The following is a 26,981-nucleotide window of genomic DNA, read 5'->3' on the forward strand; positions in this document are numbered from 1 at the left end:
GGGATTTTAGTTCCAGGTATGGATTCTAGGCCTCGACAGTGAGAGCATGGAGTCCTAACCACTCTGCCACCAGGGAATTCCCTTAGAAATAAGGCCAGGAAGCACCGGGAGGTGAAGTATTAATAGCTTCTTCTGTTTGGGATGTGGGGGTTTGAACTGGCCTCCCTCAGTCTCCATAGCTGGTGCTCTTGTCTGTTGCACACACTGCCTCTTGTGGAGTTCGGGTTTAGTAGAGACTCCTTCTAGAACCCTACCTACGACACCCATTAACTGTTTTCATTTTATAAAAATTTAGACATTGTCTTTATTTAAATTGCACACCACTATTAGAAGTTCATACAAAAGAAAATAAAACTAAAATACATAAGCTAAAGTATTCCTGAAACTTCTACACATTTCAGAGTCCAACTCTTCTGTATCACTTTTTGACTTCAAGTAGTCGAGGTCCCTGTGTTTCTACCCATGTCATCTTCTCAGTATCTAATTATTGAATGAGTGGGTAAATTTGATATTTTTATGTTATAACTATAAAGAATTTTATAATATCAAAATGTTTATATTGAGTTGGCTAAAAAGTTTGTTTAGAAAACCTGAATAAACTTTTTGGCCAACCCAATATTAAATTGGTTTTATATTCAAATTGTAGGACAACTCAAAGAGACACTAAGGAGCATTTTAAAATTTTCCTCCACCTGAATTTTATTTCATTTTTTAAAAATGAGTTAATTTATTTTAATCAGAGGGTAATTACTTTACAGTATTGCTGTGGTTTTTGCCATGCATCGACATGAATCAGCCATGGATGCACATGTGTCCCCTGCATCCTGAACCCCCCTCCCCCTTCACCTGAATTTTAAATGTGAATTCTTTTCTCAGGTTTCAGTCTGTGAGCTCTTGAAGAGCAAGAAGTGCTATCTTATCCATTTTTATTCTAACAGCATCTGGCAAATAGACAGTAAGTATATGACTACACTTATTAAGAATGACTCCACACTTACCAATTGTGAAGAAAGTGAAGATGATATTGCTAACCAGGTTGGTAAGGAGAGGTTGACTGCAGTATCGAGAAGATCTGGGCCTACAAATCAATATACCAGGTCATACACTAACTGATTACTTATTAGAAGAAATGCACACTGTTAACATAAAACCAGAAGGCACTGACCCTTGAATTCTAATTGTGGCACAAGGTTCATTTGGCTCCAGGCAACTCACTTCTCTTAAGAACCTTTGTTCTTTACCATGACTGCAAATTAGTGCTAGCATTAATGATAATATTGAGTTATGAATATTCTTAATGCTAAGAGTTATTAATATTCTTAATTTGTGGACAGTGTTCACCTTTTTTTTTCCTACTTTAATTTAAAAATATATTTTTTATTTTTGAGTGCTCTGGGTCTTCACTGCTGCTCTTGGGCTTTCTTTAGTTGTGAGCAGGGACTGCTCTCTAGCTTCAGTGCACAGGCTTCTCCTTGCGGTGGTTTCTCTTGTGGAGCACAGGCTCTAGGCACACAGGCTTCAGTTGTTGCAGGGCGTCGACTCCATAGGGGTGGTACCCAGGCCAAGTTGCCCTGTGGCATGTGGAAGCTTCCCAGATCAGGGATCAGACCTGTGTCCCCTGTACTGGCAGGCGGATTCTTAACTATTACACCACCGGGGAAATCCTTCCATTTTTAAAATTCATGTCAATTTGATACATTGATGAAAAAACATTTTGTGGAAATTCTGGCCTCTAGAGTGAGGAAATACACCCTACATCTTATAGTAGAAGTACACAAACCTCTTCTAGTAGAAGCTGGCAAATTTGAATTAGGCAAATTACAAGGGTTGTAATTGTCATGGTTTCCAATCCTTCCCCACCACTTAAATGGAATCTCAGTTTTCAGATTTTTTTTTAGCATTTTCATGTTTTTAGGACTGTAATTTATTTTAAATGCGTAAAATTGCATTTGTTTCATTTGACCATTGAAAAAGTTACTAACTGACTTTTTTGGCCAAGATGGATTTCTGACACAGAATCAGAAATAACAGGTCAAGTCATAATCTGGTCGAGTGTGCCGGTGTTGCCCTCAGCCTTGGAGACATTAGCTAATGCTAGGCTGTTGGCCCTGGTCTCTTGGGAATCTATAAAGGGAAACATTCATACCCTCATTGTCTCCCATTTAAGGACTTCTTATTACTGGAAGTATAACTTTTAACCTGTTTAACTGCTGGTTAAAAGTTAAACTCTGTCTGCCCAAATCCCAACTCTCCTCACTGGACTCAGAGTTGTGACTTTTTAAAGAGGTGAAGCAGGTGACTGCCATTGACAATAGGGGTAAAACAGTGGGGCAGGCTGCATTTAAACACATAACAGGAATGGCAGCGGGCACCCGAAGCAACCCCACAGGTAAGATGTGCATGCTGAGCTGCCAGGAGATGAGGTGGCTGGAGAAAGAACTTACCTTAGCAGAACATAGAACTGGAGCGTCAGACTGGTGATCGCAAACAGGAACACTGTCACTTGGCTGCATGGGACACAGTGAGTTACATTGCACATTGCTGTTTCAGTGATCTGAGTGGCTTTAGGAAACCAAATTCAGGTTCTGTTTCATGGTGAGGTTATGTCAAACCACAGAAATAAAATTTTAAACAGAGCAAAGATGAAGTGAGATCCATCCCATTAGAACAAAGTTGTCTAATGATACTACACAAAGGACAATAGTTAGCATTTATTAAGTTCCTACTAGGTAGCAGACGGGCTTCCCAGGTGGCACAGTGGTAAAGAGTCCTCCTGCCAATGCAGGAGATGAGGGTTAGATCTGTGGGTCAGAAAAATCCCCTGGAGAAAGAAATGACAACATGCTCCAGTATTCTTGCCTAAGAAATCCCATGGGCAGAGGAACCTGGTGGGCTACAGTACATGGGGTTGCAAAGAGTTGGACACGACTGAGCATGCACATACTATGTAGCAGGCACTGTGACACTGGTCTCTAAGGAATCTTGAGAATCTTGATTTATTTACCATGGCTGTAAATTAATGCCTAAAGACTACCCACAAGCAATAATAAGAGTTATTACTATTCATAATTAGTAGAGACATGTGTCACATTTTAAATTCACTTTTTCCACTTAATATGCATACAATTCATGACTTCCTGGTAGTTCAGTGGTTAAGAATCTGCCTTGCAATGCAGGGAACACAGGTTTGATCCCTGGTCTGGGAACTAAGATCCCACATGCTGAGGCATCACAACTACTGACTCGAGCCTCAGTTAGAGGGTCCATGCACCACAAGGAAGATCTCATCTGCCCCAACTAAGAACCAACACAGCCAATTAAGTAAATATATATTTTTTTAAATGCACACAATCTTATGAGATGAGACTGTGGTTTCCTATCTTATAAATGAAGAAACTGAGGCTCAGAAAAATTAAATGTCTTATCTCAACACAAACACCTAATATAGTAAGCGGTAAAGTAAAAGTGTAAGTGTTAGTTGATCAGATCAGTCTGACTCTTTGCGACCCTATGGACTGTAGCCCACCAGGCTCCTTTGTCCATGTAATGCTCCAGGCAAGAATACTGGAGTAAGCTGTAAAGCTACAGTTTGAGCCAGGTCTGGAGTAATAGGCAAGTTTGGCCTTGGAGTACAAAATGAAGTAGGGCAAAGGCTAACAGTTTTGCCAAGAGAATGCACTGGTCACTGCAAACACCCTCTTCCAACAACACAAGAGACAATTCTACCCATGGGCATCACCATATGGTCAATACCGAAATCAGATTGGTTATATTCTTTGCAGCCAAACATGGAGAAGCTCTAGAAGGTCAACAAAAACAAGACCAGGAGCTGACTGTGGCTCAGATCATGAACTCCTTATTGCAAAATTCAGACCTAAATTGAACAAAGTAGGGAAAAACCACTGGACCATTCAGGTATAACCTAAATCAAATCCCTTATGATTATACAGTGGAAGGGACAAATAGATTCAAAGGATTAGATCTGATAGAGTGCCTGAAGAATTATGGACAGAGGTTCATGACATGGTACAGAAGGCAGTGATCAAGACCATCCCCAAGAAAAAGAAATGCCAAAAGGCAAAATGGTTGTCTGAGGAGGCCTTATAAATAGCTGAGAAAAGAAGAGAAGCAAAAGGCAGAGGAGAAAAGGAAAGATATACCCATATGAATACAGAGTTCCAAATAATAACAAGGAGAAATAAGAAAGCCTTCCTAAGTGAACAATGCAAAGAAATAGAGGAAAACAATAGAATGGGAAAGACTAGAGATTTCCATTAAGAAAATTAGAGATACTAAGGAAACATTTCATGCAAAGATGGGCACAATAAAAAACAGAAACAGTGTGGACCGGAAAGAAGCAGAAGATATTAAGAAGAGGTGGCCAGAATACATAGAAGAACTATACAAAAAAGATCTTAACCCAGATAATCATGATGGTGTGATCACTCACCTAGAGCCAGACATCCTGAAATGGGAAGTCAAGTGGACCTTAGGAAGCATCACTATGAACAAAGCTAGTGGAGGTGATGGAATTCCAGCAGAGCTGTTTTAAATCCTAAAAGATGATGTTGTGAAAGTGCTGAACTCAATATGCCAGCAAATTTGGAAAACTCAGCAGTGGCCACAGGACTGGAAAAGGTCAGTTTTCATTCCAATCCCAAAGAAAGGCAATGCCAAATAATGTTCAAATTATCGCACAATTGCACTCATCTTACACGCTAGCAAAGTGATGCTTAAAATCCTGCAAGCCAGGCTTTAACAGTACATGAACCAAGAACCTCCAGATGTTCAAGCTGGATTTAGAAAAGGCAGAGGAACCAGAGAGCAAATTGCCAACATCTGTTGGATCATAGAAAAAGCAAGAGAGTTCCAGAAAAACATCTGTTTCTGCTTTATTGATTACACCAAAGCCTTTGACTGGACCACAACAAACTGTGGAAAATTCTTAAAAGAGAGGGGAATACCAGACCACCTTACCTGCCTCCTGAGAAATCTGTGTGCAGGTCAAGAAGCAACAGTTAGAACCAGACATGGAACAATGAACTGGTTCCAAATTGAGAAAGGGGTACATCAAGGCTATATATTGCCACCCTGCTTATTTAGGGTGACAAATTTGTACTCTACTTCTATGTAGAGTACATCGTGCAAAATGCCAGGCTGGATGAAGCACAAGCTGGAATCAAGATTGTCTGGAGAAATATCAATAACCTCAGACATGTAGGTGATAGCACCCTTAAGGCAGAAAGTGAAGAGAAACTGAAGAGCCTTTTGCTGAAAGTGAAAGAGGAGCGTGAAGAGGCTGGCTTACAACTCAACAGTCAAGAAACTAAGATTGTGGCATCCAGTCCCATCACTTCATGGCAAATAGATGGGGAAACAGTGGCAACAGTGACAGACTTTATTTTGGGGGGGCTCCAAAATCACTGCAAATGGTGGCTGCAGCCATGAAATTAAAAGACACTTGCTCCTTAGGAGAAAAGCTATGACCAACCTAGACAGCATGTGAAAAAGCAGAGACATTATTTTGCCAACAAAGGTCCATCTAGTCAAAGCTATGGTTTTTCCAGTAGTCACGTATGCATGTGAGAGTTGGATTTTATTTATAAAGAAAGCTGAGCACCAAAGAATTGATGCTTTGGAACTGTGGTGTTGGAGAAAACTCTTAAGAGTCCCTTGGACAGCAAGGAGATCAAACCAGTCAATCATAAAGGAAATAAGTCTTGAATATTCATTGGAAGGACTGATGCTAAAGCTGAGGCTCCAGTACTTTGGCCACCTGATGCAAAGAACTGACTCACTGGAAAAGACCCTGATGCTGGGAAAGTTTGAAGGCAGGAGGAGAAGGGGGTGACAGAGGATGAGATGGTTGGATGGCATCACCAACTCGATAGACATTAGTTTGAGCAAGCTTTGGGTGTTGGTGATGGACAGGGAAGCCTGGTGTGCTGCAGTCCATGGGGTTTCAATGAGCTGGACACGACTGAGCGACTGAACGGAGAGTCCCAACCATGCCCTTATGCTATGTTAGCCCTACCTGTGGCCAGATAGTTTACACTGAGTAACTCACATTGAGTGAGTTAACTGCCCACCACAACTTACACAATGAAATGAGGTCTGCAGTTACTGCTCGAACATTTTAAAAATTCTTTTAAAATTACATGTACATAGCTTCCATGCATATAGGAAAATCTTCCTCCTTAACTAGTAGTCCTCTTTCTTCACTGTAAACTATTATTCACCTTCATTATTTATTTTATTAGCTGGATTTAGCACTGAATGACTTTAGGGCACTTGTAGGAATCATATCTCCCCTCCAAAGGCAAAAGTTTATCCCCAGTAAAGATACTCAAAACAATAAGCAATTTGAAAATATACCCCCAGACTAAATTTATTATTTTGTTTTATTTTTTGGCATGTGAGATCTGAAGCTTGGAGTCTTAATCCCTGGAATGCCAGGGATGCCCCCCTTACCCCCAAACCATTTGAAGCAGTGGCACACAGAACTAAAATAGAGTCTGGGGTTTCAGGTTACTATTAGGAAAGCATTAGTGTCCCTTTGGCTTCCCTGGTAGCTCGGTCGGTAAAGAACCTGCCTGCAGTGCAGGAGACCCAGGTTCCATCCCTGGGTTGGAAGGATCCCCTGGAGGAGGAAATGGCAACCCACTCCAGTATTCTTGCTTGGAGAATTCCATGGACAGAGGAGCCTGGCAGGCTACAGTCCATGGGGTGGCATGGTCGGGCTTGACTGAACTAACTAACATGCTAACTAACTAGTGTACCTTTAGAGCTGTAAATCTGAGGGGTTGCCAAGTCAATCCCATTAACAATCTGGCAACATAGATTTCATTGTACTGAGCATTCTGAAGTGTGACAAGAAAAACAGTTTTTTTTAAGTTTATGTTTTAAAAGCTGACTTAATGTTTGCAAAATGTTTCATTAATGTTTACACATCAATGTTTTTGAAACTTAGTGATAATTTTAAAATAGAAAGTAACTTTCCTTAAACCTCCAAGTGTGTTAGTTGTTCAGTGGTATCCGACTCTTTGCAACCCCGTGGACTGTAGCCTGCCAGGCTCCTCTGTCCATGGTATTCTCCAGGCAAGACTACTGGAGTGGGTTGCCGCACCCTCTTCCAGGTGATCTTCCTGACCCGGGGATCTAACCTGGGTCTCCTGCATTTCAGGCAGATTTTTTACCATCTGAGCCACCAGGGAAGCCCTTAAGCCTCAAGACAGCCCCAGGAAGAAATGACCTTTTTGCCACAGTGGGCTGGGGAGGGACACTTACAGCCTGAGCTGGTGAGATCTTGGCAGCCAACAGTGCAAGCGATAGGCTGAGTGAGCCAGACAGAAGTGAATCATGGTGACCTGGGCCCTTGAGCACCTGGAGCAGGGCACGGAGGATCCGGAACAGTCCTGTTAGAGCTTCTAGACCTCTTCTCCACCTGCCAGCGCCTCCATCCCTATGCACCAGCCCTTCGAACCCTGGGGGGATGCGGAGGAAGTTCTCTCCAGGGGAAAGGGACAGGTCCTAGTTCTTTTAAAGCCACTCGAGGCTATGATAGGAGCTCCGTGTAACTTGATTCTTCTATGACTTTAAGGGTCTGAAGTCTAAAGCTGGCTGTTAACAGTGAATTAGTAACACTGAGCTGGATATTTGAGACAGGTCACGAATGTGAAAAGAGGGAAAGCTTCCTTTAAGCTGAGAGATCAGCTTTCCTTTCTCAGCCCTTCCCCTGGGGATGACCTGGAAACCTGAGCCCATCCCCAAGGGCAGGGGGTCTGCTTCAGGCTCTTCCATCCTTCCTTCCCTGAACAAGGAGCAACTCCCTCCCTCCAGGACCTGCTCAGTCTCCCTGGAGAGTGGTACCTGAAACTTGAGATGGTTGGGACCAGAGCCAAGGCTGGACTCCAGCTGAACCCAGAGCCTCCATCAGGGTCCTTGAGAGCATGCTCAGTAACTGGCCAGACACTCTTAATTTCCTTGTGGGCCCAGAACACCCCATAATACCATAGGTGCTTTGTTTGCATAGGTATGGGGTGGGCAGGGGGAATAAGCCCCAGGTGAATCCTGGTGTCATCCTTCGGATGATAATTGAAACGTACATTTAAATCATTCTAACCCATGAACTCTTTTTTAATGTTGTGTGGAGCATTATTGACCCTTCTCCCCTTTATTTTCTATTCACAGTTAGCAGTGTCCCTGTGATTCCTGCCACTGTTTGGAGTAGACCTCAAGTATTTATTAATACATGTTTCCTAATTTCCATTTCCACTGACTGTACTTAAACTGAAGTTCTCATTACTTTTAACTCAACTTCCTATCTTGCTTTTCCCCTTCCAGTTAAGCCGATAGCATCACTGACATCAGTATTAACACTTTCCTCACAAATAATAGCTACCATTTATTTTGACACTGTGCCAGGCAATATGATTAGCATTTTGCCATATCATTTTGCCATTATCTCTGTTTTACAGATGAGGACACAAGTTAAATGGTCAGGTCAGGGTCATACAGCCATTTCCTGCTGTCACTAAGTTGTGTCCGACTCTTTGCAACCCCATGGACTTTAGCACTCAAGGCTCCCCTGTCCTTCACTATCTCCCGAAATTTGCACAGATTCATTGTGCCTTGAATTGGTGATGTCATCCAACCATCTCATCCTCCGTCACCCCCTTCTCCTCCTGCCTTCAAACTTTCCCAGCATCAGGGTCTTTTCCAGTGAGTCAGTTCTTTGCATCAGGTGGCCAAAGTACTGGAGCCTCAGTTTCAGCATCAGTTCTTCCAATGAATATTCAGGACTGATTTCCTTTAGGATTGACTGGTTTGATCTCCTTGCTGTTCAAGGGACTCTCAAGAGTCTTCTCCAACACCACAGTTCAAAAACATCAATTCTTCGGTGCCCAGCCTTCTTAATGGTCCAACTCTCACATCCATACATGGCTGCTGGAAAAACCATAGCTTTGACTCCACGGACCTTGATTGGCAAAGTGATGTTTCTGCTTTTTAATATACTGTTTAGGTTTGTCATAGCTTTCCTTCCAAAGAGCAAGCATCTTTTAATTGCATGGTTGCAGTCACTGTCTGCAGTGGTTTTGGAGCCCAAGAAAATAAAATCTGTCATACAACCATGTAACTCCAGCATCACCTTGTTTTTCTAGAACCCTGTTGTCACACCATTGCTCAGAAACCTTCAGAGTTTCTTGTTATCTATGGAAATGTTATCTATGAAACTATCCATTTCTCAGCTAGGAGGGCTCATTTCCAATCTACACAGCCCCAATTTACCTCCCAATTTTCTGTTTGGTGCTGAAGAACCAAGGAGTCAGGTTACCTAAATTCTATCCCTGGGTCGCCGCGACTCAGCAGCTCTGTCCAATGAGAGCAAAAATAAGTTGGTCAACCTAGCAGTTTGGTCTGAACACTATTGGGCTATAAATAAATGGTCCTTACACAGGTCTTTGAGTGTTGGCAAGACTTAGGAGTACACAATGAGGAGTTTTATAGCCTTAAATTCCAATTCATTTTCAACTCATTATTTCTTTGAGATGTTTGTAATAGTGGAGAATTAGATAAACCTAAATGACTAATGATAGACGATTAACTGGAAAAACTAGATATGTAGCAATAGGTTATTATTTGGAATAAAGTAAATGTCCTTGGCCATTCTTTTTCCTTTTTGGTGAAAATTAAATGATAATGTGCATGAAATTAGTTTATAAGTTGAGAAGTATCCTATAAATGTTGGTTTGTTTGTGGTCATTCATTGTATTTCTACATTAATCATAAAAATACTTGGAGCTCTACAGGTGATTCCCCAAAAGTTCCCAAAATGCTTGGAGCAATTTGGCATCATTGAAATTATATTTGTTTGTAAGTGCTCAGAATTACTATTTTGAAACATAATTTGATATGTAAGAATATTTTAAACTTCACAGTAGTGAAGGTATTTTATTTGTTGATAGTTAATAGAGTGTTTGTTAAAGAAGTAATTAGAACTGGTACTTCCCTGTGGTCCAGTGGTAAAGAATCCACCTGCCAATACAGGGGACCCAGGTTCAGTCCCTGGTCTGGGAAGATCCCACATGCTGCAGAGCAATTCAGTTGGTGCTCTAGAGCCCATGCTCTGCAACAGGAGAAGCTGCCGCAGTGAGAAGTCCTCACACTGCAGCTAGAGAGTAGCCCCCACTTGCTGCAACTAGAGAAACCCTGTGCATAGCACCAAAGTGCAGCCAAAAATAAAATTATTTTTTAAAAAAGAGATAAGTAATTAGAAATTAGTGATATGAGTTGGAAAGGTTCACCAAGTCCCTCTGCTCAATACACTGTAATAACCTAAAGGGGAAAAGAATTTGTAAAAGAGTAGATACATAGATATATATAACTGAATCACTTGACTGTACACCTGAAACTAATGCAACATTGGTAAGTATGCTCCAATATAAAATAAAAATCAAAAAGCAATAATAGGAAGTATGAGTTTATTTTTAGGACATATTTGGGTGAATTCCTCCTAATTAAAAAAATTTAAATAAAAATTTAAAATAAGTTGCCTTGCATTACTTCAGTAGGGTTTTGGAACGTTCAAATGGAATAATTAATATCAAGAAGAGTTTGTCAATTGTAAACTATTATTCAGTTGAAAGTGGTAATATGACCTTGTTGACTAAGAGGAAAAGTACAGTTTGAAGGACGGGTTGTTGGGAGGTTATATTTGGTGGATAATAATGCCACTGTGGGGCTTCCCCAATGACTCATCAGGTAAAGAATCCACCTGCAGTGCAGGAGACACAGGTTTGATCCCTGGGTCAGGAAAATCCCCTGGAGGAGGAAATGGCAACCCACTCCAGTCTTCTTGCCTGGAGAATTCCATGGACAGAGGAGCCTGGTGGGCTACAGTCCAGAGGGTCTCAAAGAGTCAGACATGACTGAGCGACTAGACATAGTGGCACACAGCACAATGTCACTGTATCTGTTAACCATGGCCTCAGTAGTGCAGTCAGAGCACCATTAAGCTTTCATTTTTGCTCGTAAGTCTAGGCCCACCTTATGGGTCTACTGAATCTGGTTCAGGCTCAGCTTATCTCACCTTGACCTGCTTGTGCTTCTGGGCAGATTGAGGCTTGACTGATCGAGGATGGCCTTGGCCAGGTAGCTGGTGATTGGCTGTCTGTCAGCGGGAGCACTGGCTCTCTCCTGTGGGTTCTGTCATTCTCCAGCAGGCTGGCCTGGGCTTGGCTTCATGGAGGGGCAGGAGTCTAAAAGAGAGTGGTCGTGCACAATGCCTCAGAGGCCTAGGATCAGAGTGGGCATGTTTTCCCATGTGCCACGTTATTTGGGCCAAAGCAAGTCACAGAGGGTGGGAAGATTCCATTCCTTTATGAAAAGAGCTATAAATTCACGTTGGAAAGGAAGGGTGGGGAAATGAAGCCATTTTTGCAATTCACCCAGCTTAGTCACTGAAGCCAAACATTTTTCCATCTGTTTGGTTTGTGGGGTTTTTGTTGGTGATGTTTTTTGTTTGTTTTTTACTTTTTGACTGCAGCATGTGGGATTTTGGCTCCCCAACCAGAGATTGAACCCAAGCACGCTGCATTGGAAGTGCAGAGTCTTAACCACTGGACCGCCAGGAAAGTCCCTCCATTTACTTGAAATGAGTATGTTGAAGGACATCAAAAGACCTTGAACTGAACTTACTTTCTTTTTCCTTTGTAGGCAATAAGAGAAGTGTCAGAGTTTTCCATTTAGATCAACAACTTCAAACTCTCAGCATGGAGAACTCAGAGAAGACAGAATTAGTTCTCCTTGCTTGTGGGTCCTTTAATCCTATCACCAACATGCACCTCAGGCTGTTTGAGCTGGCCAAGGACTACATGAATGGAACAGGTAGGAATAGTAACCAGCAGCAATGATGGGGTTCAGGATACACTGCCCTAAAATGTGGCACCTTGGCCTATTGGACATTTTAAGCTGGAGGATTTTGATGAAACAGCAACAGCAGGAAGGTCACTCTGCCCTCCTCCCTCCACCCTTCTTCCCTGAAAGTGAAAGTTCATGGAATTTTCCAGGCCAGAATACTGGAGTGGGTAGCCTTTCCCTTCTCCAAGATATCTTCCCAACCCAGGGATCGAACCCAGGTCTCCCGCGTTGCAGGCGGGTTCTTTACCAGCTGAGCCACAAGGGAAGCCTGGGAAGCAGATTGTAAAACATTCACACAACAGATGCCCTCCCTAAACTCAGAGAAATGGAGTATCCTTATCTATGAAGACAAAGGAGTGCCAAGCAGACAGGCACTGTTGGATTCCCCCAAGCTCCTACACTTACCTTGTGCTCTTTGTTGTTCAGTCGCTCAGTCTTGTCCGACTCTTTGTGTCTCCATGGACTGCAGCACGCCAGGCTTCCCTGGCCTTCAGCGTCTCCTAGAGCTTGCTCAGACTCATGTCCATTGGGTTGGTGATGCCATCCAACCATCTCGTCCTCTGTCGTCCCCTTCTCTTCTTGCCTTCAGTCTTTTCCAGCATCAGGGTCTTTTCCAAAGAGTCAGCTCTTTGCATCAGGTGGCCAAAATATTGGAGCTTCAGCTTCATCATCAGTCCTTCCAATGAATATTAAGGATTGATTTCTTTTAGGATTGACTGGTTTGATCTCCTGCACTCTTTGCTCTATCATATTTCCCCATGACTGTTGACTCTTCATCAAACCTAGCATAAGAATACTTAGGTTTAACTGTGTCTTGGACCCTTCATTTCCTTATTAAGGTTCCCATGCCACATAAATCCTACATTAAGTTAATTTATATGCTTTTCTTCTGTCAATCTGTTCTTTGTCAGTTTATACCCGACCAGGGACCCTAAGAAGGTAAAAGAAAACTTTTTCTCCCCTGCATATACACAGATTCATTTTGTTTTTTTATGGAAATAATCATGCTGTGTTGATAGATGGATGAGTGTGCCAACTCACTAATAATCAGGGAACTAAAATAATAGAGTGATATTTTTCCCATCACCTTGACAAGAATTTTTAAAACTTGATAATGTCAAATATCAGGTGTTGGGAAGGAATGGGCTCTTGGATATTCAATGGATTAAGGCTTTTTACAAGGCAGTTTCGGGCACGACTGATCAACTAACATATACATAAGACAGTTTGGCAATATCGATCAAAATTTATTAATAAACTGCTGATGAGTGGGTGGTCTCTTTGATGGGTACAAAATTTCAGTTGGGGAAGTTGAAAGAGTTCTGGAGATGGATCGTAGTGATGGTTGTATAACATGTCACAATACTATACATTTAAAATGGTTTAAATGGTAAATTTTATGTTATGTGTATTTTACCACAATTAAAAATAAATAAATAAACTTGTATAATTGTTTAAAAAGAAAAAGGAGGAGGGGATCTGTGACTATGAAACCATGTTGATGATACTATTTCCTGTACATAAAATCTAATCTGTTATACCTTACATGAAGTCTGATTCTTTACCCCAGGAAAATATAAAGTTATCAAAGGCATAATTTCTCCAGTCGGCGATGCATATAAGAAGAAAGGACTCATCTCTGCTCATCACCGAGTTATCATGGCAGAACTTGCCACCAAGAACTCAAAATGGGTAGAAGTTGACACATGGGAAAGTCTTCAGAAAGAGTGGACAGAGACAGCCAAGGTGCTAAGGTATTCATGGTGAAGTCCTGCAGTTCCTGTAGGGGGTCATCACAAGGCTGCAAAGCACACGAACAGGCCTGGGTACCATTCAGCCTTTGTGTCTTTCATATGTTTTGAGATGTTTGCATGCTTGTTAACTGTGTACATCCCTGTAAAAGAACAGGAAGTACACTTGGCCTGTCTGTGCCCCTGGTGAAAAAGGTAAAGCTGTAAGATGATGTCACTGTGGTCAGTCTTCTCAAGTATAAAAGACAAAGGCAGATAATTGGGCTTCCCTGGTGGCTCAGGAGTAAAGAATCTGCCTGCCAATGCAGGAGACACGGGTTCATTCCCTGGTCCGGGAAGTTCCCCCGTGTCACAGAGCAACTAAGCCCGAGCACCACAGCTACTAAGCCCATGTGCCACAGTTAGTGAAGCCCATGCGCAGTAGAGCCCATGCTCAGCAACAAGAGAAGCCACTGCACACTGCAGCTGGAGAGTAGCCTCTGCTCGCCACAGCTAGAGGAAAGCCCCAACAGCAGTGAAGACCCAGCACAGCCATAAATAAATAAATAAATAAAGATGAAGACAGGTAATTTAAGGAAGAGAGGCCATGATTCTTGATCACAAAGAGACTTGGTTTGGATGGTACTTCCATGACAGCATATGAGGGGTTGTCACAGATCACTGTGCTCAGGACTCTGAAACTGTTCCAGTTTAAGGATTCAGAACCCAGAGTGAGTAATATCTTTATTACTTAATGTTCTCTTGAGTGGCATGTCCCCGGTGGCTCAGTGTGTAAGGAATCTGCCTGCAGTGCAGGAATCACAGGAGACGTGGGTTTGATCCCTGGATTGGGAAGAACCCATGGAGGAGGAAATGGCAACCCACTCCAGTATCCCTGTCTAGGAAATCTTATGGACTGAGGAGCCTGGAGGGCTACAGTCCATGGGGTTGCCAAGAGTTGGACATGACTGAGCTACTAAGCAAGCAAGTTCTCTTGAGTATAAAACACAAGGGCTTTCTGAAAAACCTTTCTGTCTCATGTCTATTCTTAGAGTTTGAACCTTCTGGTTCTAACCATATAAGTTATGGTTTGGATAGGAAATAGAACCACTCTGAGCATTTTAAGCAGAAAGGAACTCTAGGTTTAGGTTGAAAGGGCTGGAGGAGTGGAAGCGGTGGTTTGTTTCAAGATCATGTCCCCTCAACTGCAGCTGAAGTTCAGGAAACTGTTCCTGCTCCTGCTGCCACCAATGCTGCTATTAAACTTTCCCAGTCTCCTAGCGTGGGGGACAGGACAGTGGAATATAGGGTCTGGCCTCCATGCCGACCTGTCAAGGTCCAGAGCCTCCCAAATCTCTCTGCCTCTGAGGACCTCTGGGAAGTGATTTCAGGGTGGGATTAAAAACCAGCCAGCAGACAATGTCCAGCCCAGTGACTTACCCAGAAGCTTAGCAGGGAGAAGAGGGTGACTTTTGTTCATTGACCAGAAGTTCTCCCATCAGAAAGCAGGCTCCTCCTCCTCACCCAGCCCTCTTTGGCTCCAGAGTAACCTTCCTGTTCATTCCAGGTTCAACTCAGCCATTCCCGAGGGAAGGGGGTTACGGGCACCAGGGCCCACAGTTGTCTCTCACGCATGTTACTCCTGTTACCTGGGTAACTGTACCACTATAAAGCCATGGGCATCCTGCTGCCCTCCAGAGTGAAGCTGCACACAGATCCTGCCTGTGGGCCCTTTCGCTTAGACTTCAGACACTTGCCACCCCCTCAGACCTTATCCTCGGCATTTAATTCTTCATTACTAGGTCAGGCCATACTCTTTTTAAAAAATATTTATTTTTCTTTATTTATTTGACTGTGCCAGGCCTGAGTTAAGTCACACGGGATCTTCGATCTTCATTGCATCATGAGGGATCTTTAGTTGTGGCATGTGGGATCTAGTTCCCTGACCAGGGATTGAACCTGGGTCCCCTGCATTGGGAGTGTGGAGTCTTAGCCACTGGCCCACCAGGGAAGTCCCAGTCAGGCCATTCTCCTCAGTGGTCAAGGGTGTGGGCTCTGGAACCAGACTGTTAGGATTCAAATTCTGGCTCTGCCATCTATAAGCTAAATGACCTTGTGCAAATTGGTCAGTGTCCTCCTGTCTCTATAGGTATAATAAACAATTCTGATAGAATGCTGGCAGTACTATAGTTGCTTTATAGTAACCAAAACATTTACTCAATCTGGTTGTTTTTGACTATCTCCTATGTCTAAGAGGCTCTGCCAGAAGCTGGGGGTACAAACTCTAAGCCTGTACTTCCTCTCCATTATGGGGATAATAATAATATGACATGAGATGTTGAGAAGATTTCATCAAATCATTCATGCAAGGGATTTTGTGTAGTGGTTAAAACATAATAAATAATCAGTGTTAACTCTGGTCATTATGACACAGACGCATACAGCTTAGGATAGTAATAGCTACTATTTGCTGTGCTCCCAGGATTTTCCCTGCTTTCCATTCTTTTTATTTTTTAGTTTATTTTTGACTGTGCTGGGTTTTTGTTGCTGCACAAGGACTTTCTCTAGTTACGGTGCACAGGCTTCTCTTTGCAGTGCCTTCTCTTGTTGCAGAGCACAGGCTGTAGACCATGCAGGCTTCAGTAGTTGTGGCACATGGGATTTAGTCCCTTAGTTCAATTCCGGGGATTGAACCTGTGTCTCCAGCCCTGGCAGGTGGATTCTTAACCACTGGACCACCAGGGAAGTCCCTGTTGCTTTCCATTCTTGACAGCCAGAGCCCAGGGCTGCTGTGTCTCGGCCGGCATCCATCCTGACGTGACAGTACTGTGTACTTGAAGGTGTCCATTCTGAGTAATCGGGCATTGTGTGTATCTGTGGTTGCACCTTTTTAACAGCTCCCAGCCTTTAACATTGTGTCAGAGGCTCTCAGGCCTCTCCACGAGGATGATATTTCAGTTGAGCATTGTGAGAAAGAGAAATAAATATTCTGTTGCTTTGTTGTTTTATAGACACCATCAAGAGAAGCTGGAGGCCAGTATCTGTGATCTCCAGCAGAACTCACCTGTGCTGCAAAAGCCTGGACGGAAGAGAAAGTGGGCTGAACAAAAACAAGATTTTAGTGAAAAGAAATCCCTAGAGCAAACAAAAACGAAAGGTCTGTGTGTTTTTCCAGGACTTACCAATGAGGGCTGTTAAGACTGTAGGGCTGGGCAAGCCCCCTTTGTATTTGCTTTCATATTCAATATGTGTGGGTGCCTGGAAAATGCCCCTTGTTAGTTTTCTTTTTTCTTTCTTTTTTTGTTCTTGCTTTGGCTACATCACACAATTTGTGGGATCTCAGTTCCCCAACCAGGGATTGAACTCAGGCTGCGGCAGTGAAAGCCTGAAATTGTAACCACTAGGCCACCAGGGAACTCTCCACCCCATGTTAGTTTTTTGATAGGAGGAAAGGAGAGTCAAAGGCACCCTGAGCTTATTTATCCTGCAGTAGGTAAACCTGAATATTTGAGGTTCAGGTCTGGATCTCTTTTTGGAAAAGCCGAATCTGATAAAAACTGAATCCTCAGAAAAACAAACATACACATTTTTTTTTTCTACACTGGATCTTTGTTGCTGCACAAAGGCTGTCTCTAGTGGCAGTGAACAGGAGCTACTGCATGGGCTTCTTATTGAGGTGGCTTCTCTTGTTGTGGAGCACCAGCTCTAGAGCTCAGGCTCAGTAGTTGTTGCTCATGGGCTTAGCTGCCCCACCGCATGTGGGGTCTTCCTGGACCAGGGGTTGAACCCGTGTCCCCTGCATTGGCAGCTGAATTCCTAACTGCTGGACCACGAGGGACAGTCCTACACATTCATTTTGATGCCAGGAGTTATTAGAAAAGCAACCCCTGAGGCTCTGTTTTCTCTTCCCAGGTGTGCCAAAGGTGAAGCTGCTGTGCGGAGCAGATTTTTTGGAGTCCTTTGGTGTGCCCAATCTATGGAAGAGTGAGGATATCACCAAAATCCTGGGAGACTATGGGCTCATATGTATTACTCGGGCTGGGAATGATGCTCAGAAGTTCATCTACGAATCCGATGTGCTGTGGAAACACCAGAACAACATTCACCTGGTGAACGAATGGATCACCAATGACATCTCCTCCACGAAAATCCGGCGAGCCCTTAGAAGGGGCCAGAGCATTCGCTACTTGGTACCTGATCTTGTCCAAGAATATATTGAAAAGCATAATCTGTATAGCTCTGAGAGTGAGGAGAGGAATGTTGGAGTGGTCCTGGCTCCTTTGCAGAGAAACACTACAGAAGTTAAGGCATAAGAAATTCTACAGCATGGTATTTTAGACTTCTTTTTTGGGAATTTGAAACCATGTGGGTGTTAGTAACTAGGGGAAGAAATTGTTATCCTCTTTAATAAAGTTTAACAGTTTTGGTAAAATCAGTAGTAAATTAAAGTTAGGTTTATCTTTTTACTAGAAGTTGCTAAGATGAATGTTTTCAACATGTTGTTTTTAGTTTGGCTATGCCATGCAGCATGCAGGATCTTAGTTCCTCAACCAGGGATCAAACCTGTGCAGTGGGAGCACAGAGTCTTAACCAGTGGACTACCAGGGAAGTCCACAAATTCCTTTAACTTTAAAACAAGAGATTAGCAGCACTAAAACCAGAGGAACATTCTATCAAACTGAGTACAAAAACAATTCAAAAAGAGCATCCTGACTTTACCACATAAAGAGAAGTGAAGTGTGAAAAGTGACGTCTAGGAATTTCCTGGTGGTCTAGTGGTTAGGACTCTGCACTCTCACTGCCAAGGGCCCGGTCTTAATCCCTGGTTGGGAACTAACATCCCACATGCTGTGCAGCAAAAAAAAAAAAAAAAGAAGAAGAAGAAAATTAAGAGTCCACTTAAGATCCTGACTTAAGTTATGAAAGGAATGAACATTTGATGCATGTCTATTTCTGGGCCCCCTTCACCCACAGTGGCCAAACAATTCTTAAAATAATGATCTTGTAAAAGGCATCACTAATCAGCTATCTCCAGCTGTGCAGAATACAGGCTGTGAATGATCTGGCAGATACTTTACACCAGTAATTCGTTCTCTCTAACACATCTCAGAAGGCCAGCGAAGCTTTGCTAAGGCATGTTGCCTGCAGCATCACTTTTGGAGGTAGGAAGAGGGGTCCAGGCCCTGGAATGTTTAGAAAGGTACACAGGTGTTTCTGATGCCCATGACAGATAGGGAACCTCTGCTCTCCACATGTTATGCATGGATTCTCTTAGCACATAAGAGACCTCTGAGAATGAGGTCTCTTGTTCAAGGAGTCTCATTCAAGAGAATGAGAGGTCTCATCCAATGATTTTATGAACTGTGAATGCTCTTAGCCTTTACTCATAGCTTAATAATCAAACAATGAAGGGACATAAGAAATACCACATTGAGTCAGCCCAGCAGTTCCTTTAGCTCAGAGTTTTGAGGCCCTGATGAAGGGTATGTGCAGGAAAGCTCCACAGTCTCAATCTAAAACTCTTGAGTTTTGGAAGACCCTTGCAGTTTCTGTTCCAGTCCCTTTGAACCTGCCATTTGTGAATTTAAGCAGAAAAAGAGCCTGTTTTTTATTATTTTTCTCATGTTCTTTTGTATGAACTTTAACCAAAGTAGGACACTCAAATAATAATTGAAGCCATAACATTATGTTAAAAAGACAAACTTGTTATATGGTTTGCTGCTGATTAAAATTCTGTGGCAGTTTTACCCATTAGTAAAGCACAAAGACCAGAAATAGCTTTTTTAGAATAGTTTTATGGTTCATGAAAATCATTCTGTGATAGAAACAGGACTAAAGTTAACTTTCTAAAGAAAGAATAATTTACCTTTACATACCTACACCTAGTGATTTACATTTCATACCTACACTACTCTGGATGAAGGATTTATACCTCTGCAGAAGAAAAAAGATACTTATGTCTGTGCAGTTGAATAGTATTATCTGAAGCCACAGTTTTAAAAAGGAAATAAAGTTGGCAAATGTAAATTCTGTGGGTCTTGGCTTCCTCTTCTAATTTTTACTTATTTATTTATTTATGGCTGCATCAGGTCTTGGTTGCAGCATGTGGGATCTTTCATGGTGGCATGCAGACTTCTCTCTAGCTGAGGCCCCCAGGGTCAGTAGTTGCAGCTCACCTGCTTAGTTGCCCCGTGGCATGTGGGATCTTAGTTCCCCCACCAGGGATTGAACCTGTGTCCTCTACATTGGAAGGCAGATTCTTAACCACTGGACTACCATGGAAGTCCCCATTCCTGGCTGATTCTTACTGAAGTCAATGGATCTGTTTCTCAAAGAGAGAAGAGTACAAAGCTCAGCACCCAGTAGTTTCAGTCCCTTAACCTGCTGAATGAATGAAAGGTCATGACCTCAGATCATAAAAATGAGAATTGTTCCCCTGCCTCTCAGCTTTTTGGAGTTTAAAAGTTGGAGCAGTACTGAAAAATAGCAATAGAACTATTGCTAGAAGTCGATGAAGTTATCAAAATTTAACTTTGATTTCTTCTGGAAAACTACACAAGTTTGTCTGAAGTGTATGTGAACTGCAGGAAGGTTCCAGTGCTAGAAACTTCTTTTCTACTATGAAGCCTTTTCACCTAGAAGTGCCCATAGTCTGTGGAGTGTATTGACCTCAGGGCCTCCTGGGTAAGCCTCATAGGGACCCTCCCAGGAGACCTGGTAACAGTGAAACGGTCCTATTGTTGTGGTATTGATGGATCAGCAACTTTGTACATAGAAGGAGTTGCTTGGCTTTTTGTCCCCATACCAGGATGCTAATGCCACAGCATAATAGCATGTTTCGGGGTCTCCTTAAGGATACAGCTTCCTCTTTGGATAATGAAACTAGGACAACTTTGTATAATGAAACTAGGACAATGAATTTCACAAGGAAATAAATATTAGTAACTGTTGCAGCTTTCATTGAGGAAGAGGGGAAAAGGCCATTGTTTATTCTCTATCATGTCTCATATTTGGCTCTTATGTGAATTTAGTTTAGGAATTGTGTAGAGCTGGTGTATTGTTTGATGCTGGTAGGGGTGGTGGTTTTTTTGTTTATATGCTGCTGCTGCTGCTGCTGCTGCTAAGTTGCTTCAGTCATGTCCAACTCTTTTCAATCCTATGGACTGTAGCCTGCCAGGCTCCTCTGTCCATGGGGTTCTCCAGGCAAGAATACAGGAGTGGGTTGCCATGACCTTCTCCAGGGGATCTTCCTGACTGGCGGGTGGGTTGAACCTAGATCTCCTGCATTGCAGGCAGATGCTTTACCACTGAGCCACCAGGGAAGCCTAATAAATACTACAAGTTATTTATCATGTATCTGAAACTTGAGGAATCCTATTTCTGGTTTATTTTTTGCCACTTCCAGCAAGTTTAAATGGGAGGAACAACCTGAGAGGATGCATGGAGAAGCCCATTCATGGAGCCAGCCCGGTTGAAGTCAAGTGTGGGGGGTGGGATGTGGGGGCTCATAGGGAAGCTTGGTGGGGTCCACATACAGTTTTTGACCTGTTACAGTAGCACCAGGACATGGTGGGGAATTCCTGTCTCTGTTGGACTTCTCCTCTGGGACAGTGTCCCCCACTCCACTCAGGAAATCACCTTGGTTTCAGTGCTGAGATTCAGATCCATGTCTGCCTCAACGCCTTATCAGTCAGTAATGCAGCAATGTTTCCCAAATCAAGTTAAAGTGCCAAAGTTTTTCCAGACCAGTGGGTAACATGACAACAATGACACGTTTAAAAGAGTTAGGGAAATTTTCAAACATAGAATTAGTGATAAAAGTATAATGGGGCTTCCCTGGTGGCTCAGTGATAAAGAATCCTCCTGCTAATGCAGAAAACACGGGTATGATCCCCAGTCTGGGAAGATCCCACATGCCTTGGAGCAACTAAGCCTATGCGCCACAACTACTGAGACCATGTGCACCAACTACTGAAGCCCGTGCACCTCGAGCCCATGCTCTGCACCAAGAGAAGCCACCGCAGTGAGAAGCCCGTCCTCCGCAACTAGAGTGTGGACTCCACTCTTTGCAACTAGAGCAAAGCCCGTGCAGCAACGAAGACCCAGCACAGCCAAAAATAAATATAATAAATCCCCTGTGTATCTACGTCTTATCCCCGGAATGGGACCAAGCTCCCTGATGGCGTTGCCTCCTTGTGTTAGGAGGGGAGGTATAGATGAGGTGAAGTTTATTTTATGTCTTTATGCACCATTCTTTCCTGGACCAGTATCAGATTCCATCAAATGTCAGAAAAATGCCTCCACTACAAATGCCCCTCATCATTCCCGCTCATCACTGTCTAGGAGAAAGCACTGCTCATCCACAAGTGTAGGACGGCATCTTGGCTCTTAATTTTATGGTTCACTTTGCCAGTATCAAATGGAAGGAAAGAAAGCACAAATTTGGCCAAGTAACATTTGTCTTTCCTTTCCAGAGATAACTTTGGTCCTAGTCAGGAAGAAATATCTTGGAATTGTAGAGGAGAAGATTTCTCCTTCTTCCATGGGCAAGTCCAATCTATGTCCAGTCTACTTCAACAGCCATTCAACCCTACCCATAATAGATGGTCCTTGCCCAAACTGGCCAAGAGCCATACCAATCAGCACAATTGCTGACACTATTATTAGTTATTCCTGTGAATTTCATTTTCAGGCCAACATTTAGAACAATAAGATTTTAAGGATAGGAAGGAAATATGATTTCTCCATGTCCTGTTCCCTTAGTTATCTGGAATTTAAATAGGTTTCATGCTCCAGAAATCTGGTCAGAGTTCATAGTTCTGTGCCCTTGAAGTGGTAAAGTTTATCTAATCCCTGGATTTGATATCATCCTGTCATATTCCACCAAAGGAATCAATGTTTTTTACTTATGAGAATCAATAGCCTCATTTTGAGTAAGGCAATGTCACTATGGGCCTTAGGAAGTATCACAACAAACAAAGCTAGTGGAGGTGATGGAATTCAAGTTGCAAATCCTAAAAGATGATGCTGTTAAAGTGATGCACTTAATGTGCCAGCAAATTTGGAAAATTCAGCAGTGGCCACAGGACTGGAAAAGGTCAGTTTTCATTCCAATCCCAAAGAAAGGCAATGCCAAACAGTGTTCAAACTATCGCACAATTGCACTCATCTCACATGCTAGCAAAGTGATGCTTAAAATCCTGCAAGCCAGGCTTCAACAGTACATGAACCGAGAACTTCCACATGTTCAAGCTGGATTTAGAGAAGGCAGAGGAACCAGAGATCAAATTGCCAAGATCCATTGGATCGTAGAAAAAGCAAAAGAGTTCCAGAAATACATCTACTTCTGCTTTATTGAATACATCAAAGCCTTTGACTGTGTGGATCACAACAGACTGGAAAATTCTGAAAGAGATGGGAATACCAGACCACATCACCTGCCTCCTGAGAAATTTGTATGCAGGTCAAGAAGCAACAGTAAGAACTGGACATGGAACAACAGACTGGTTCCAAACTGGGAAAGGAGTACATCAAGGCTGTATATTGTCACCCTGCTTATTTAACTTATATGCAGAGTACATCATGCGAAATGCCCGGCTGGATGAAGCACAAGCTGGAATCAAGATTGCCAGGAGAAGTATCAATAACCTCAGATATGCAGACGGCACCACCCTTATGGCAGAAAGCAAAGAAGAACTAAAGAGCCTCTTGATGAAAGAGGAGAGTGAAAAAGTTGGCTTAAAACTCAACATTCAGAAGACTAAGATCATGGCATCTGGTCCCATCACTTCATGGGAAATAGATGGGGAAACAATGGAAACAGTGATAGACTTTATTTTCTTGGACTCCAAAATCACTGTGGATGGTGACTGCAGCCATGAAATTAAAAGACGCTTGCTCCTTGGAAGAAAAGCTATGACCAACCTAGACAGCATTTTAAAAAGCAGAGATGTTACTTTGCCAACAAAATTCCATCTAGTCAAAGCTATGGTTTTTCCAGTAGTCACGTATGAACTTGAGAGTTGGTATAAAGAAATCTGAGCGCCAAAGAATTGATGCTTTTGAATTGTGGTGTTGGAGAAGACTCTTAAGAGTCCCTTGGACAGCAAGGAAATCCAACCAGTCAATCCTAAAGGAAATCAGTCCTGAATATTCATTGGAAGGACTGATGCTGAAGCTGAAGCTCCAATACTTTGGCCACCTGATGCAAAGAACTGCCTCATTGGAAAAGACCCTGATGCTGGGAAAGATTGAAGGTGGGAGGAGAAGGGGATGACAGAGGATGAGATGGTTGGATAGCATCACTGACTAAATCGACATAAGTTTGAGTAAGCTCCAGGAGTTGGTGATGGACAGGGAAGCCTGGCGTGCTGCAGTCCATGGGGTCACAAAGAGTCAGACATGACTGAGTGACTGAACTGAATATCACTATGTGAAAGCGTTAGTCGCTCAGTCATGTCTGACTCTTTGCGACCCCATGGACTATAGCCGGCCAGGCTCCTCTGTCCATGGAGTTCTCCAGGCAAGAATACTGGAATGGGTAGCCATTCCCTTCTCCAGGGGATCTTCCTGACCCAAGGATTGAACCTGGGTCTCCTGCATTGCAGGCAGATTCTTTACTGTCTGAGTCACCAGGGAAGCACTGTGCCACTATGGTTTCCTCAATAAAAGTAGATCTTTCCTCTGGAAAGTTCACAGCCATTCATTCACAAACATTTAATCACTTGCCAGGCATACAGGCGCTGGGGATACATTGAGGTGAATAAGATGAACACAGTCTCTACTCTTGACATTTTAATGAAAAAGGTAGTCAGTAAACAAAGCAAAAAAAAAAAAAAAAAGATAATTATGGACTATGATAATTACAAATGATATAAGCAGAGTTGTGATGCAGAGTAATTGTATACCAGAAGGTTGCTCTGAAAAGGTGACTCAGATTTTTGAAGAGATTCAAATATTTACACACTGAAGCATTAGAATCTTGGGAGTAATGAAATCTGAATTATATTTCTCAAAAGCTTTCTTGGATGCAGAATGGAAAATAGTTTGGTTGGATAAGAGTAGAGGCAACAAGCCCAGGGAGGAGGCAAGACATGATGGTGGCTTGGGTTAGGTTGGAAGAACCAACAGGATTTGCTGGTGGATTGGATATGGGTGAGTAGTAAAGGGAAAAATTCAGTGTTTACCGGGCTTTGGTTTTAACAGGTGACTAGTGGTACAATTTATAGAGATGAGGAAAGCTGAGGAATAATTTTATTTTATGCTTTCTGCTTTGGCTATATTACATTTGAGTGCCTTTAGGACCTCCAAGTGGAGATGTCAAGAGGCACCTTAAGTGGTGAGAGGTGACACATGAGCTTGATAATCGGGCTATCTGAGATTGAAACCAGACTCTTCCACCAACTGTATGACCTTGGGTAAGTCACTTAACCTTTCTTTGTCTCAGGATTTGTCTTTTTCAAATGGAGATAAATAAAGTAACTATTGGAGGGGTAGGATTTTGTGCTAAATGACAATACACATAGTAATCACTCAATAGATGTTGGCTATTAATGTACTTGAGTCTGGCGCTCATGTGAGAGATCTGAAATGGACAAATAAGCTGTACACCTAAAACTAACACAACATTGTAAATCAACTCTACAGCAATAAAAATTTTAAAAAGAAAAAAAGAAATGCCCCATGTCCACAGAACAAAGCCACAGATTCTGTTATCCTCCTCCAGTTTTGTTCCTTCTCCAAACTCCATTTTCCCAGGTGGTAGGACTGCGTGAGGGCCGGGGGAGGGTCCCTGAGCGAGCCAGCACTCAGCATGTGAGGGAGGCCACAGAAACTCTGCCCAACTGCATCTTACCTCACAGGGCTGGTTTTCAGAAATTCTTCAAGGCAGCAGATGAAACTCTTGCCACAATTGAGAAGTTGACGAAAAGCTTCCATGCTGTGTACATTGTTCTCTTTCTCTCTTTTTTACCTTTAAAAAGAAAAACCCAGAAAAACACATCAGATTTGTATAAATGAGAGTATGCCAACAGGGTGGTCAGTTTTGCTTTAGGTTTTATGAAGGATAATTTGTGACCCTATACACACACACACACACACACACACACACACACACACACACACAAAACACAGACATCTCCTGAACCAGCAACAGGACTTTGTTTATACTGCAAATAAATATTATTTTTTCTTTAAAGAAAAAAAAAAATGAACAGGTAAGTCGTGGAGCCAGCCTATAGAGATGGTATTCGGGGCTAATGTTATAGGTTAGCGCATATCCCCAACACCCTCCTCTTCTGCTTTTCTCTACTGTCAAGACTGAAGACTAGATACTAGATTTCCCAGGTTCCCTTGCAATTAGAAGTAGCCTATGATATGGTTTTGGTCAATGAGTGTAAACAGGAATCTGGTGAAGGGACAATGGCAGGTGGTTCTCTACCTCTTCTTTCCCACCTTGAATGTGGATGTTCCAGCAGCCAACTCATGACAGTGAGGTAACCAACAGGGATGAAAGGCCAGGAGAATACAGAGATGCCACTTTTTTATATGTAATATTTTTAATAAGATTTTTGGCTGTGCTGGGTCTTCATTTCTGGGCTCAGGCTTTTCTCTAGTTGCAGAACAGGGGACTACTCTCTAGTTGCGGTGTGTGGGCTTCTCCCTGTGGTGGCTTCTCTTGTTGCAGAGCATGGTCTTTAGGGTTGGGGCCCAGTAGTTGTGGGGCACCTGCTTAATGGCTCATGGCATATGGAATCTTCCCGGACCAGGGATGGAACCCATGTCCCCTTTTATGGCAGGTGGATTTTTAACCACTGGACCACCAAGGAAGTCCAGAGATGCCACTTCTATGTCACGAAGTTGCCACTTATCCCAAGACAGCTTGATAGGTAAGGAAGATAACCGCCTATTTATTGAGACCACTAGCACTAGATTTATTGGTATATTATTTGCAGCTGACCCAGCAATCCATCACACATTTGAAGGAGATCTCTTGGTTATTAATGTATGTGTCTGGGCTCAGTCGTGTCCAACTTTGCAACCCCACAGACTGGAGCCCGCCAAGCTCCTCTGTCCATGGCTTTCTCAGAGGAGGATATTGGAGTGGGTTGCTATTTCTTTCTCCAGGGGATCTTCCCAACCCAAGGATCTAACCGGTGTCTCCTGTGTCTCCTGCATTGCTGGAGGAGTCTTTACTACTGAGCCACCTGGGAAAAGCGTATTAACATGTAGACAGAGAAGAAAGTGTAGCTCTGATCCCGGTGTGGGGTACGTCCACTTTGGAGTTAAAGCAGAAGAGGACAGAGGCCCAGGAGCTCGTGGACAAGGAGGCTG

General features: G+C 42.8%; 1 protein-coding gene across 4 annotated transcripts in view; it reads left to right on the forward strand.

Moving 5' to 3' along the window:
- Window positions 1–19,676, forward strand: part of NMNAT1 (nicotinamide nucleotide adenylyltransferase 1) — a 29,011-nt gene extending 9,335 nt beyond the window's left edge. For 3 of the 4 annotated variants that reach the window (XM_020888382.2, XM_020888605.2, XM_020888468.2), the window contains 4 exons: window positions 11,716–11,886; window positions 13,490–13,673; window positions 16,661–16,806; window positions 17,562–19,676. In XM_020888382.2, the coding sequence (XP_020744041.1) occupies window positions 11,772–11,886; window positions 13,490–13,673; window positions 16,661–16,806; window positions 17,562–17,962 (846 nt within the window). In that variant the 5' untranslated portion in view covers window positions 11,716–11,771 and the 3' untranslated portion in view covers window positions 17,963–19,676. Of the gene's footprint in view, window positions 1–876; window positions 956–11,715; window positions 11,887–13,489; window positions 13,674–16,660; window positions 16,807–17,561 lie in introns of all 4 variants that reach the window. The other variant, XM_020888538.2, reaches the window with a different exon arrangement.
- Window positions 19,677–26,981: the final 7,305 nt, after the last annotated feature.

The sequence above is a fragment of the Odocoileus virginianus genome, chromosome 11 (genome assembly GCF_023699985.2).
Source record: "Odocoileus virginianus isolate 20LAN1187 ecotype Illinois chromosome 11, Ovbor_1.2, whole genome shotgun sequence".
In the NCBI taxonomy this organism is placed as follows: Eukaryota; Metazoa; Chordata; class Mammalia; order Artiodactyla; family Cervidae; genus Odocoileus; species Odocoileus virginianus.